Source organism: Acomys russatus, chromosome 24 (genome assembly GCF_903995435.1).
Source record: "Acomys russatus chromosome 24, mAcoRus1.1, whole genome shotgun sequence".
In the NCBI taxonomy this organism is placed as follows: domain Eukaryota; kingdom Metazoa; phylum Chordata; class Mammalia; order Rodentia; family Muridae; genus Acomys; species Acomys russatus.
The window spans coordinates 54676314-54691678 of NC_067160.1; the positions used below are offsets into that span (position 1 = coordinate 54676314).

The window sequence follows — 15365 nt, forward strand, 5'->3', positions numbered from 1 at the left end:
ATATCCCAAAGTCATCACTGAAGACCCTGCGGGAGCCACCTGGTCACTGTCACTTATCATTCCCCTTGGCTGCATGTCCACTGCAGCAGGGCCTTGTCTGTCTTGCCCCACTGTGTCTCCTGCCTCAATCCATAGCCAGCACATAAGAGAGGTCACTCATTGAAGATTGAATTTAAAAAAACAAAAAACAAAAAACCACCACCACCAACAACAACAACAAAAAAACCCCAACAACCAAAACAAAACCAACCCCACAGGCTTTTTATCCCCAGCCAAAGCTAGGTGGGTTGTTAGTTTGTTTTGATCTGTCCTGTCTTGTTTTGAGACAGGATCTCTCTGTGTAGCCCTGGCTGTTCTGGAACTCAGAGATCTGCCTGCCTCTGTCTCTGGAGTGCTGGGATTAAAGGCATGTACCACCATCACCTGGCTGGAGTTGTTCTTGTTGTTGTTTTGTTTTGTTTTTCTTTTGAGACAGGGTTTCTCTGTATAGCCTTGGCTGTCCTGGACTCACTTTGTAGACCAGGCTGTCCTCGAACTCATAGAGACCTGCCTGCCTCTGCCTCCTGAGTGCTGGGATTAAAGGCGTGTGCCATCACACCCAGCTGGAGTTGTTCTTTAATGATTCACAGGCCTGTGTGTCTGTGCACATGTGTTTGCAGATGCCTATTTAGTCCAGAAGAGGCCACAGATGCCCTGGACCTGGAACTCCAAGCAGGTGTGAGCCACCGGACATGGGCCCTGGGAAGCCACCTCAGATTCTCTTAACTACTGAACCATCTCCTCAGCCACAGTGTTCATGTGTGGCCATGCCTCTTTGTGTGAGTGTGTGCATATACATATGCAAAAGTCAGAGGAGGGCATCAGGTGCCTCTATTACTCTCTCCCTATTCCTTTGAGGCAGGGTCTCTCTCTGAGCCTGGCTAGGCTGATTCTTTCTTGGCTACTTGGAACTGTCCTTCTTGGAACTGAAGTTACATGCATGCATGGGACACCCGGCCTGTTGTGTGGTTTCGGGGGGACACACCCCTCCCTCCTCATGGTTGTGTGGCACTTAACCACTGAGCCATCTTTCCAGCCCCAGCCAGAAAGAGGCTCATAAGTTGTACTGAATTGTTATTTGCACAATCTTGTCCACACTAAAAAAAGCGCAATAAATGACTTTCACACGTACTCTGCTGCCTCATATTTGACCATATCCCCTGGAGGGGGAGACCTGGTGGAACTCGGAGGAAGGATAGCAGGCCACCAAGAAGAGACTTGATAACCTATGAGCATATAAAGGGGGAAGAGGTCTCCCTCAGGAACAGTCATAGGGGAGAGGAGTAAGGGGAAAATGGGAGGGAGGGAAGAATGGGAGGATACAAGGGATGGGATAACCATTGAGATGTAACAAGAATAAATTAATTAAAAATAAATAAATAAATAACAAAGGATTAAAAAAAAAAGAAAGAAAGAAAGCACAATAAACCCTAAAATGGTCTGCAGAGTATGAACACATAAGACAAAGATCAAACGACCACAGTCCTCAGCAATATGCTCACTGCACTGTAGTCGGCAGCTTCCCCAGCTGAGGAAAACACAAGACACAGACAGGTGTGAGAGAGTCTGTCTGTGAACTGTGCTGTTTCCTTTGATTATTCAGTCCTGACAACCACCCGGTGCCCTTTTATAATAAGGAAACAGTCTCAAAGAATTGATAACCCTGGTCACAGGGCCAGCAAGCGACAGGCTGGCATCCAAATGCAGGTCTGTACACCACCAGACCCAGTACTCAGCCTCCAGTTCCGGCTGGGGACAAACATGGGTAGCAAGTGTGAGTTCCCTCAGAGGAAGCCAGGGGACCAGAAAAAGACGGAAGCCACGCTTTTCAGCTCCAGAAAACAGGCAGCCTCGGCAGGCGGTCCTGGTCACCAGCAGTTTTTGGTGTTTGGTTTCTGGTGTATGTGTGTGTCGGGGTCAGTTTTTCTCTGCCATCTTGTTGGATCTGGGACTAGAATTCAGGCCACGAGGCCTGTGTGCCAGTGGCCTCTGCTGAGCCACTCTGCTGGCCCTGAACTTAAAATCCTTAATACAGAAGCACAAAGTCCACTCTCAATGCCAGCACCAGTGTCCAAGTATGAAAATGAAAATTACTGGAAAAATTAGTAAAATGCAAACGGTTTGCAAGAAAGGAAAAGGACCATGGAACCGGGTCAATAGACAACAGATCATCAGAATTAGCATGCCGTTGCTTCAGAGCAGTGGCGCATAAGGCGCATTTTTAGCCTTAAAGGAAAAAAGGTTAAAAATGAGTAAACAGATGGGGACCTCTGGCAGACAAACAGAGCCCTGGAACTGGACAATACAATCTAGAAAATGAGAAACGTGGCTTTATCCACAGGGATCTAAAGGCAAGAAAAGTGGGATGGTAGAATCTAAAACTGAGCACAGGACGGGGTGGCAGACAGGGCAGGGCTATGGTGAGCAGGCTAACATACACGTCATCAGCAAACAGGGAGAGACGGAGTGGGACATAAAACACCCAGGACCCTGGTGGCAGTATTTCAGATTTTGGTGACAGAGACAACATCCAGGAATCCGTGGGTCCCAGGAAGAACTCTTCCTTTATGACCTGTACTCAGATTGCTAAAAGCCAACAAGAGAGAGAGAGAGAGAGAGAGAGAGAGAGAGAGAGAAACTAAACTAAAAGCAGCCAGAGGAGGAGAAAAGATGCTTCTTTAGGCTGGTGACAGAACACAAAACAGTCTGAGCTCTCATCAGAACACGCAGGCCAGCAGACAGTGGGACAGCACCTTCAAAGGACTGAGAGGGGAGAGAAAAACCACAACCCTGGTCTGTCAACACAGATTTCTATATGTAACGAGCATGCTTCAGAAATGAAGGCAAGAAAATGATATTTTCAGACGTATGAAAGGAGAGAGAATTTGTCACTGGTGGATGTTAAGGGAAAGAAACGCTGGAAGTTCTTCAGGCTGAGAGGAAACACTGAGAGGTGAGGACCTGCCTCTTGCCGTGAGATGGAATCACCCCCACCTCATCTTTATGAAGTTGAGGGAAGGTAGTTTTCTGAGAAGTCAGCTGGGCCGTGGCACACAGGGGCTGCACCTTTAAATGCCCCTGACACCGTTTGGATGGGCCGGCAGCAGCCTCTCCTTCCTTCCCAGCCCTTGATCCCACTAAGGCAGGCCAGCAGCCAAGGCCACCTGGGAGCCCCTCAGCAAAGACCCAGAGAGCTAATTTCAATATTTTTCTCTCTGCCTGGTGAAATATTTATTGAAACGGTGCAGAGCAGGACGTCTTCCTCTGGTGCAGAAAGTGTTGCCTGTTGTCACACTGACCTGGGTTGGGGGAGAGCTGAGCCAGGCTGTGAATAAAACAGCAGGGCCCAGGGAGAGGCCACTTGGAAGCACCTGGGAGGACAGCGAAAAGAAGACTGCTCCAGAGGGTGTGAGAATGGACAGCTAGAATATTCCGGCCCTTTGGGCTGTGGATGTGTTTTATTGGTTTGCGTCTTTATGGTGATGCCCTTTAAAGGAAAACTTCCTATCCCCGCAGAGGTGACCCAAGAGGGAAGGGGTCTTCGCTACCAGCCAGGAACACACAAAGGCTGGCTGGGCAGAAGGCAGGAAGCCACACTTTGGGTGAGATACTCACTGTTGACAAGGCCGTATTTCTGGGCCAGAAGGGTGGCCTGCAGGCTCTTCCCGCTGCCTAAGGGCCCGCACAGAAGCACCTTGGGGGTGAACGGGGCATTGCTTCGGTGGCCAGTTTGGACGTAGCTCAGAACTAAAACAAAAGGATAGGAGAGACTATCAAACCCAGGGCCCATGAGAAAGGAAGCCAGCTCACAGCTCTGCAGGGGCTCTGCCCGCTTGCAGCACAGCAGGACCTTCTGACGACGATGGAGGGGTTACCAGGGGGAAGAACCTGTCCAACTGGGCCCAGGCACCGAGGTGCACAGAGGGTGATGCAATTTCCAAGCCCTCCCTGGAATCTCTGCACAGCAGCGTGCTGCAGGCAGCCGTGTTTGCCCTCAATTTGAATTGGGGCTGAGTGCGTTGTAGGTAGGAGGCTGACCCTAGACATGAAAGCATCTCTTATTTTACTTCTCAGTTAGGTGGTTTCTAGCCTTCATCCTGTCTGAGCCTCTAACCTGAAGGCCCGGGACCAGGCCAGTCTCCTAGGGGAGGCGTGCTGTATGTCACACGTAGGCTTTGATATGTGCATTGGACTGAGAAGGAGCCTGGTGTGCAGGGACTTCTAAAGGACTCAGCAATCGGTGGAGAATAATTTGTGCAGCCACACTCCAGGGACACTAACTTTGTTGCAAGTCTCTAAAAAGGCAGGAATGAAATAGGTCATAGGAGCGGGCAGACTCAGCCACGTTCTCCTGACCTGTGCTGCAGCTCTGGCCTTTGATGAAGAGAGAGGTGGGAAGACAGGGTGACCATCTTGAGCAATGGGGAGCCTTTACTGTGGGAAGGCATGGGGTGCCGGAAAGTTCAGGGAGGAGGTACTTCACACCAAGCATGCCCCTCCTACACGCACCCAGAACAGGGGAGCTGGGGGAACAGGCAGAGGGGTGCCTGAGAGCTCCCTGGTGGGGACCCCCATAGGACAGCTGTCCACCACAGAGCTTGCAGACTTGGGCCAATCCCTGACAGCCTCCATAGTAAGGTCTCCTCTCCAAGGCCCTCCTGCCAAGGCCCTCAGGCTGTCCTGTGCAAGGCCCACTGTGAGTGGTACCTGCCAATCTTCCTTTGACAAGGAGAGCCTGTCCTGAGGACGGGCTGAGCCAACATGTCTCCCTCAGGAAGGCATCACAAGGAAGGATGTGTAGGTGTGTCTATTATGGGATTTTTCTGATCTTGGTTGGCGGGGCATTTGAAGCCCATGCTGGCCTCTAATTATGCGGTGCCAGCAACATGACCAATAAAATGTGTTCAGACATGGCGAAACATCTTTCCTCGGAAAGTGAATAGTATGGTGAGGCAAAAAGCAGCCCAGTTGAGAAAGCAAAAGTATTTGTTCCTATGCAGACTCTGAAATCCTTGAGTGGTTTTACATACATGGTATATACATGGGTCTACATGTTTATGTTTATGGATGTGTGTGGGTATATATGTGTGCACATATGGGGCCTCGAGATCAATGTTAGGTGTCTTCCTTAGTCACTGTCCACCTTTTATTTTCTTCTCCAGGATTTCTCACTGAACCTGTCTCTGCCTCCTCATAACTAGGATTATGATTTTTAACATGTGTGTGTCTGGGTGTGTGTGTATGTGTGGGTACACATGCCACAGTGCCTGCGAGGAGATCAAAGGACAATTTTAGGGCGCCAGCTCTCTCCTTCCACCGTGTGAGTCCTGGGGATCAAACTCGGGTTGCCAGCCTCTGTAGTAAATGCCTTTGCCGATGAATCATCTCATTGGCCCATTTTAAACATGGCCACTGGGAATCCAAGCTCAGGCCCTCGTGCCTCTGTAAGCACTCTGCTGGCTGAGCTGGCTGCCTGGCCTGAACCCTGGCAACATTGCAGGACAAGCGCACTGGTCACGAGGGAGCCACTGTTCTAGTCATGGCATCCAGATAGCAAGTGCGGTCTGGAGCCTTGATCCAGTCACGGCAGCTCTCTGAGCTGTGGCTGAGGTGCCATCCATTCCTCCTCTAAGACTGCCCAAAGCAGGGTACCCTTGCACAGCTCTCCACTCTCCAGCCTTCCATAACCCAGCACCTCTGGAAAGCGCAGCCACTGCAGTGAAGCAGCCTGTTTACAAATGATGCTTAATTTACAGGAAATAACTAAGTTAATTAGAAGTAACAATCCCCAGACAGTCCCACATCCAGCTATTCTTTCTAGAAATAGACGGCTGCTGGGTGCACAGTGAAGAGATTAAGCAACACAGAGGGAATCTTGCAGCCTGGTTTTCAATTTATCTCTCTGCATTATTAATTAATAATAATTAATATTTAGATGCTCACGTTTTTATTTACAATTCCAGGCATGAATTCTTTATGAATGATCATATGAACTTTTAAATTTAATTAAGTAATTTAGAAGTAATTAATATGTAAACTCGGAACCGTGGCATAAGATAAACTCGGTGGATGTTTATCTTACGAGTGTGTGTTTGCTGCTAAAGATCTTTCCGAGATGTAAAGCTACGGAAAATTGCAAGCAGCCTCAATCTGACACAGCAAGCAATGCTGCCTTCCAGATGGCCACCTGCTAGTGATGGCAGCCGGCAGAGAGCCTGGTCTTCCTCAGAGTGTGCAGAGAGGCCCCAGCATGACCCGCTGTCACACTTTGGCCTTTTCACATGAAAGGCTGGAGGTTAACTTAGGCTCTCACTGCTCGCAAAGCAAGCACTATTTGTGTTCCCTTTTATGACAGGGTCTCATGTAGTCTCAGTTGCCCTCAAGTGTGATACACAGGCGAAGATGACCTTGCAGGGACCGTCCTGAGCATCCTAGGCAAGTGTTCTCTCTGTGAAGCCACACCCGTAGTTTTCTCTGTGGGTTTTTCAAATTAGAATTTTTGCAGCAGGATTAACCTTTACTTCTCAGGCTGGCCTCAGCTTGCCGAGCTTCCTGCTTCAGCAGCTTAAGTACTGGCTTTAGAAGGATGTACCACAGCCGGGCATGGTGGCGCACGCCTGTAATCCCAGCGCTCAGGGAGGCAGAGGCAGGTGGATCTTTGCGAGTTCGAGGCCAGCCTGAGGCCAGCCTGGTCTACAAAGCGAGTTCAGGGCTATACAGGAAAACCCTGTGTCGGAAAAAAAAACAAAAACAAAAAACAAAAACCCAAACAAGGTTATACCACCACATTCATCTTAAAGTGACTTTTTTTTTTTTTTTAAAGACACGGTTTCCTGCAGCCCAGGATGGCCGCAAAAGTCTCTGTGTAACAGAGATGACTTTGAACTTCAGCCCCTCCAGTCTGTATTGGCCAAGACCTGAGGCTGCAGGCGCGTGCCGGGTTTTATGCAGAAGCCATCGCTTCAAGCACCCTGCCAACCGAGCTCTAGCACCATCTCGGTTTTTCTTTTCCTTGAAGAGATTTGAAAGAGCCCATGAGAAAAGGGCCATGAGGGGCCTCAAATGTCTGCTGTCACTTTACTGTGTCAAAACACTTTAAATGCTTTTTCCCCTGGTACCAGTCAGAAGGAGATAAGTGGATTTTGAGATATCAAAACTTAAATACTTCTTTAATATTTATAACTATCCCATTTTTGCAAGGCTGGCCCTGAGCACCTGTCACTTATGGGGACAGCCATGCAGTGCAGTGGTGGGTGGTGGGCAGTTTGTGCTGGCTCATGGAGTCACCTTGCCTGCTTTGCATTGATGAATGCCTTTTTGTCTTAATCTTTGTACATTTTTTTTCTTCCTTCTCCTTCGCAAACTGGACTAAAAACGTTGCCACCATCAGGCCCCTCCTGTCCTTTATACCCACACACTGTCAAGCCCTCTGTGACCTGGGCCTATAACCACACCCAGATGTCAGATAGCAGCCCAGGGTCTCTAAGGGTCCCTTGCATGGCCCATCAGTGACCTGCCTCCCAGGGTGCCCACATGTCCCAGCCACTGCTGGTGCTAGCCTGAGGGACACTGGGATGGGGAGGGAGTCAGAGGTCGCAGAATATTTGATCATACTGGGAACCCCAAGATCGTGTACTGGAAAAATCTGTTTCTAGTTGTGGTGTGGCTCAGCCCTAGCACACGTTTAATGAAGAGTTTTCTGTACACAGGATTAAATAAAGTCAACAAAAATCAAGAGGTGGAACAAGCAACCAGTGAAAGTAGGAAAAAAAAATACCATAGAGAGTGAGTGAGAGGAAGGTGGGGGGACTCATAGAGACACACACAGGAAATAGAAAGGAGGGACATTTGGTTTGAAAGGTTTTTAAGGCAGCGTGGAGAAGGTGAAGGGGGCTCTTTCCTTATGGGATGTGGGCTGAGGAGGAAGGTCAGCTGGGTGCTTTCTCTGCCTCTCTGAGCTAGTAGACTTTCACCTCAGCATCTGGTTCCTGAGTCTTTTTTTGGGGGCGGGGGGAGGGTTTCAAGACAGGGTTTCTCTGTGTAGCCCTGGCTGTCCTGGAACTCACTCACTCTGTAGATGAGGCTGGCCTCGAACTCACAGAGATCTGCCTGCCTCTGCCTCCCGAGTGCTGGGATGAAAGGCGTGCGCCACCACTGCCCGGTATAGCTCCTGAGTCTCTACTGGTAAAACCAGTCATTTGGGATTTTAACAACCACAGTCAGGTGTTCAGAGTGGTCCCGGCCCTGCTGTGGGTCTGAAGTGGGGCGGCCTGTTGTGCTTACCCTGGTAGAAGACGTCCACACATGGCTGGTCTGCGCTGATCTGTTTCAGGATTTTAGGGTAAGAAGGAAGGATCCTGATGATGTTCCTGTGATATTCCAGCAGCCTCTTCGCTGTCTCTATCTCTGAGATGCCATCCGGCTCTATCAGCCTGTTCTGTATTTCGGACTCAGGGGGCCAGTCGAAGGTGGTGTGATAGATCTCTGCTCAAAGGAGAAGCACGGGCTTAGAGTACCACCCAGGGCTGCTGCAGGCCCTGCTGCACCACCCGTTTTTTGCTGCCCAGGGGTGTGGCTGACCACACCCAGCCAGTAAGGGTTCTAGCAACAGCTGTGCACAAGTATCATCAGCTGTTATTCTTAATAGGAAAACAACAATGGGGTTGGGGATAGATGTGGCCTGGTTGGTAGAGTGTTTGCCTCAGATGCACAAAGCCCTGGGCTTGATTCCAAGCACTTCATAGATCATGTGTGGTGGTCTGTGATATTTACAGGCTTGGTGGAGTCATGCCAACTCCCGCAAACCTATGGCTGGTACGCCAGTCCCCCACCAGGACATCCTGCAGCTGGGGACCCTCAAGTGGCTCTCTGTTCTTAAGGCCTTCGATAGGGAGGCAGGAGGATCAGAAGTTCAAGGTCATCCTTGCCTACACAGCAAGCGCAAGACCAACCTACACCACATGAAACATCGTCTCAAGAAAAAAAGACAAGAGATGGAGAGATGGCTCAGCAGGTAAGAGCACCATCTGCTCTTCCAGAGGTCCTGAGTTCAATTCCCAGCAACCACGTGGTGGCTCACAACCACCTATAATGAGAGCTAATGCCCTCTCTTCTGGTATACAGGTGTACATGCAAACAGAGCACTCAAATAAATAAATAAATCATCTTTTAAAAAAGAAAAATACGGGCTGGAGAGATGGCTCAGAGGTTAAGAGCACTGGCTACTCTTCCAGAGGTCCTAAGTTCAATTCCCAGCAACCACATGGTGGCTCACAACCATCTGTAATGAGATCTGGTGCCCTCTTCTGGCCTTCAGGTGTACATGCAGGCAGAGCATTGTATACTTAATAAGTAAATAAAACTTGAAGAAGAAGAAGAAGAAGAAGAAGAAGGAGAAGAAGGAGAAGAAGAAGGAGAAGAAGGAGAAGAAGAAAAATAATACAGCGCTACCTCTTGGCTAACGGCAGCTGCTGGTCCCTGAATGCTTGTTGACTTTGTGCTAGGCCCTGAGGTGGGCCTGTAGACTCAGTTCCTCCTCACAGCAATTTGAGCTTTCACCTCAAGTCCAGAGAGAACCAAGCCCAAGAGAGGGACCTTCCCCTCATGCCCCAGCCCTGAGGATGTGATGATTGAAGATCCTGTTCGTGGCACAGGCCAATTCCTCAGGAAACAGGTGCGCCTTACTCCTCCACACTCAGAGCCAAGCAACGTGGGCCACAGTTTCCCAGGAAGAGGGACACCGGCCCCTGCACAACGTCCACTGTGCAATCCCCAGCGTCCGGTTCCCTGAGAACATGGCTGCCTTTACCCAAGATGACCTTTTTTCCAACCTGCTGGGATTTCTGTCCCCAGTGGCTTCTGGCTCTGAGACAGGCCCTTGCCGCTGTGTGGCCCCTGGGTGTCTAGAGCAGAGTGGGCCGGGGACAGGCTCTCACTGTTCTTAAATCCCATTGGGTGGGGGCACCATACCTCCAGTGACAGGGTCGATCCGCTTCCCCACATTTCTTTCAATCAGGACTGTGTCAGGAGCATTAAGCACAACTGGGCAGAGAAGAAAGGAAAAACCAGGTGTGCTGGGCTCAGATGCCACATGTCTGAGACCTCCGCTGTGTGATAGATAATATTCGAGCCCCACCATGTCACCCATCCCCCAGGTGGCACTAAGCCATTTCTGAGACCAGCCCATTGTAGAACACGTCACTGGCCATCAATTTTCACTGTGGAAAATCACCATGTAGACATCTTTGTGATTCGACCCTGCCTCCTCTTCCCTTGGCTTCCTAAAGAGGCCCACGACAGGGGGATTCTTGACATGAAGAACACTGCCTTTTTTAATGCCAAGCCGTGAGCACATTTAGCTTTGTGGCTGAGGCTGGATTTCACCTGATGTGTCTTTTTCTTGCTGGATCCCTGGCCCTTGAAACCCTCCTGCAGGCAGTGAATGGCCCCGGGTGGAGGATGGGAGGTGGCCAGTGATGCAGTGAAGGGCTTGCACTGCAGGATGGGAGGTGGCCAGTGATGGAGTGCAGGGCTTGCACTGCAGGGTGGGAGGCGGCCAGTGATGCAGTGCAGGGCTTGCACTGTGTGCTTAGGGCAGCTGGGGCCAGGGTGTACTCACTGACATGCTTGGGCATCAGCCCCAGGGTCTGGAGCATCAGCGCCTGTTCCCGCCTCTCAGGGATGCCATCCAGGACCCAGCCCTAGAGAAAGAGCAAGGAGGGGCTCTTCACTATTTTCTAAAATTATTTACTTATTTATTTATTTGTTCTTACGTACATTTGGTGTTTGGCCGACATGTATGTATGTGTGAGGGAGTCGGGGCCACTGGACCTTGAGTTGTGAGCTGCCATGTGAGTGCTGGGAATTGAACCTGGGTCCTCTGGAAGACCATCTCTCCAACCCCTTCCCTGTGTTGTTGTTTATTATGTATATAGTGCTCTGTCTGCATGTATGCCTGCACACCAGAAGAGGGCACCAGATCTCATTATAGATGGTTGTGAGCCACCCTATGCTTGCTGGGAATTGAACTCAGGATCTCTGCAAGACCAGACAGTGCTCTTAACCACTGAGCCATCTCTCCAGCCCCCCTATATTTTTTTAAATATACATTTATTTTGTGCATGCATACATGGGTGGGTGGGTAGGTATGTATGAGTGCGTGCTGTGTGAGAGTGTGCATTAGTGGATAGATGTGCACTTGCCTAGCACACACATGTGGAGGTCAAAAGACAATTTTCTTTCTTTTCTCTCTCTCTCTTTCTCTCCTCCTCCTCCTCCTTCTTCTTCTTCTTTTTTTTGTTTTTGTTTTTTTTGTTTGTTTGTTTGTTTTGTTTTGGTTTTTCGAGACAGGGTTTCTCTGTGTAGCCTTGGCTATCCTGGACTTGCTTTGTAGACCAGGCTGGCCTCGAACTCACAGAGATCCGCCTGCCTCTGCCTCCCGAGTGCTGGGATTAATGGAGTGTGCCACCACTGCCTGGCCAGAAGACAATTTTCAAGAGTTAGTTCTCTCCTTCTACCATGTGGATCCTGGGGATTGAACTCAGGTCATCAGTGTTGATTGCAAGCACCTTAACCCACTGAGCGGCCCCTCCCTATTTTAGATTCGATTTTAGAAGGCCTAAAGAGGGCTGGAAATGGAAACAAAAGAAGCCTGCCTGACAACTTATCACATTGGCAGCTGCTCGCTTATCTTCAGAGCACAGAACCAGTGCTCAAGAACACAAACATAGCGGGCATCTGCTGTCCTGGCTCCCTCCAGCTGCCACTGCTACCATCCGCATGGTTTCATGCTGAGCCTTCCTGCCTCTGTTTCTGAAGGTTTATATCACACCTCCTAAGTGGCTGAGCCATGGTGCTAGCTTCACCCACAGCTTCATAAATCTGTAAACAATTTTCACCATCTGCGATGGCTAGTCTTCGTCAACAACTTACATCTGGAATTAACTAGAATCAGAAAGTGGAGGGCACACCTGGGAGGGAGTTCGGCTGAGATTTATAATCCTGATCTTTGAGTTGGGAAGACACACCTTAATCTGGACCACACCTTCTGCTGGAAGCCTACGAAAGAAGGAATCTCCTCTCTCTCCCTCCCCCCTCACCCCCCCCACCTCCTCTCTTCCCCCCTCTTCCTGTTTGCTCTTGACCTTGCTAGCAAGTTCATTCCATCACTGACATTAGAGACACCCTCTCTTCTTTCTTTTTTCTTTTCCTTCTTTCTTTCCTTCCTCCCTTTCTCTCATTATTCTTCCTTTTCTCCTCCTCCTCCTCCTCCAGAATCCTGACATCTACTGAAGACCAGCTGAGACACCCAGCCTTGCGGACTTAGCAACTCCTGAATTCTTGAACTTTTCGTTCATAGGCACTGAATTTGCTGTGAATTATTCTAATAAACAGTGTGTGTGTGTGTGTGTGTGTGTGTGTGTGTGTGTGTGTGTGTGTGTGTGTGATATTTGTTAGAGTGGCACGGCCTTGTGGTTCAATTAGTCCAACAATGGCTGGCTATAAACGAAAACTCCAAGAATCCAGTAGTGGCTCGGTCCACAAAGCTGGATGTCTCAGCTGCTCTTCAGTATACGCTGGAATCCCAAAGAAGTGGCCCAATGCCAGTGAAGGAATGGACTGGCTAGGGAGAAAGAGTGAGAGCAAGCAGGCAGAGAGAGCTAGCTTCCGTCTCCCATGTCCTTTATCTAGGCTGCCAGCACAAGGACTGACCCAGATTAAAGACTGAATTTTCCACTTCAAAAAATTGGACTAAAGGTGTTATCATCTTGTCTCTAATAATCCAAATTAAAAGTGGTATTTTCCTGGGCCAGGCATGGTGGGTCACACCTTTAATTTCAGCACTCCAGAGGGGTGTGTGGGTGTGTGTGTGTACATATATATGTATGTATATATATTTGCTTTATTTATTTATTTTTTTGGTTTTTTGGATTTTTGAGACAGGGTTTCTCTGTGTAGCCTTAGCCATCCTAGACCTGCTTTGTAGACCAGGCTGTCCTCGAACTCACAGTGATCTGCCTGCCTCTGTCTCCCGAGTGCTAGGATTAAAGGCGTGCGCCACCACACCCAGCCTATATTTGCTTTAAAGATTGTGGTTTTAGGGCTGGAGAGACGGCTCTTCCAAAGCTCCTGAGTTCAATTCCCAGCAACCACATGGTGGCTCATAACCATCGGTAATGTGATATGGTGCCCTCTTCTGGCTTGCAGGAGTACATGCAAGCAGAGCACTGTATACATAATAATAAATAAATAAATCTTTAAAAAAAAAAAAGATTGTGATTTTGTTTTTTGTGTCTGTGTGTCTCAGTGTGCCATGTGTGTGTGGATGCCCTCAGAGGCCAGAAAGAGACATCAGATTCCCTTGGGCTGGAGTTACAGGCAGTGGTGAACCACCTGATGTCAGTGCCAGGAACTGAACTCAGGTCTTCCAAAGAGCTGCAGCACTCTTAACTGCCTGGCTAGCTCTCATCACAGCACAGTTTATACTTGTGGGGCAGAGCTCCTGTCTCCCCACCCCACCCCCGGCAGTTACCAATGCTGGACACTACCCTGGGAGAGAACTTGTCCAGCAGAACAGAACACATCCTCAGACCGCTCTAATTTGCATATCAAGAAGCAAATGCTGGCTCCACATCACAGTTGAGTGGAGAGTGGGGTCTGACTTTCACACGAACTCTGGTGCCCCACATTTGACCACATCCTCCTGAAGGGGAGGCCTGGTGGCACTCAGAGGAAGGATAGCAGGCTACCAAAAACAGACTTGATACCCTATGAGCATATACAGGGGGAGGAGGTCCCCCTCAGTCACAGTCATAGGGGAATGGAGTAGGGTGAACACAGGAGAGAGGGAGGAATGGGAGGATACAAAGGATGGGATAACAATTTAGATGTAATATGAATAAATTAAAAAAAAAAAGAAGCAAACGCACATTGGCAAACACAATGGCAGCCATTTGAGGCAGACTGTTGCCACACTTTCCAAGGTTTGCCGTGCCCGCCAAGGGTGTGCAGTGTTGTTTGTCACACACTGATTTATTTTTGTTACATGGGTGCCAGCATCCCTGTTTTGGACTATGGTGTCTGTGGATATATAAAAAGGCCTTTCCTACCATGAAAGGAGGTAAATATCCACTTGCACTTAAACCACGCTTTCTCACGATTTTACACTTCATATTTAATAGACGCAGGTTTTCTTTTGTGACCATGAGGCTAAGATCTACTTTGCTGCCTCAAGGCTCCCAGGCATCCCAACCTTGGCTCAGAGCAGCCCCTCCCCCACCAGGTGCTTCTCTTCTCAAGCTGTGATGGCTGTCACCTCTTCCTGCCTGTCATTCTCACAATTTTATAATTCATTGTTCTATATTTAATAGAACACGTTTCCTCTTTTTTTTTTTTTTTTTTTTTCTCAAAAACGTATTCTTTCAAGTGAGCATCTAAACATTTTTGGTTGAGTTTCAAGACAGAAGCTCTGAGGACTTTGGGATGGCACTGCTGGCGTAGATTAATTCATGAGCAGCTGATGTTCTGTGGCAGAGAAGTCAATGACTCATCTTTCTGTTTGTTTTATGTCCCTCAGCAATCTTTGCATTTAACAATTTCTTGAGTCCCTTCAAGTCCAGAGCGTCTAGAGTTAGAACACACACACACACACACACACACACACACACACACACACACAGGCAAGATCTATACCTTTAGATTTGAACTTTGTAAGAGTGAAAGTAAGCAAGCAAATGGCTTCAAGTCCACTTCACAGTAGAGGGAGGCAAAAGACGGCCTCTTCTTGTCAGAGACCCTCCTCCCAGGTATCCTGAGGATCCAGTGTCTCTGTGGTCAGAGGATGGACAGAGGGGGTGAGCCTACACCCCACATCCTGACTTACAACATGGAGAGCAAGTCCTGGAAAATGGTCATCTTTCTTTAGAATCAAAAATTTGCTGCCCAAACATGGGGGCCAAGTTTGAATTCCTCAGGATACACATTTAAAAAGTCAGATGTGGGGGCTGGAGAGATGGCTCAGAGGTTAGGAGCACTGACTGCTCTTCCAAAGGTCATGAGTTCAAATCCCAGCAACCATATGTTGGCTCACAACCATCTATAATGAGATCTGTATACATAATAAATAAATCTTTAAAAATAAATAAATAAAAATAAACCTTGTCCCTGAGGTTTCATTAAAAAAAAAAAAAAGTCAGATGTGGAGCTGGAGAGATGGCTCAGTGATTAAGAGCACTGGCGACTCTTCCAGAAGATCTGGGTTCAATTCCCAGCACCCACATGGCAGCTCACAACTGTCTGTAACTCCAGTTCTAGGGGATCTGAACCCC

At 48.8% G+C, this 15365-nt stretch overlaps 1 protein-coding gene across 2 annotated transcripts in view; it reads right to left on the reverse strand.

Annotated features, from left to right (window-relative positions):
• Positions 1–15365, reverse strand: part of Ak8 (adenylate kinase 8) — a 115337-nt gene that overhangs the window by 72128 nt on the left and 27844 nt on the right. For both annotated transcript variants that reach the window (XM_051166763.1, XM_051166762.1), the window contains 4 exons: positions 10658–10739; positions 10009–10080; positions 8323–8523; positions 3655–3786 (listed from right to left, as the gene is read on the reverse strand). In XM_051166763.1, the coding sequence (XP_051022720.1) occupies positions 3655–3786; positions 8323–8523; positions 10009–10080; positions 10658–10739 (487 nt within the window). The remainder of the gene's footprint in view (positions 1–3654; positions 3787–8322; positions 8524–10008; positions 10081–10657; positions 10740–15365) is intronic.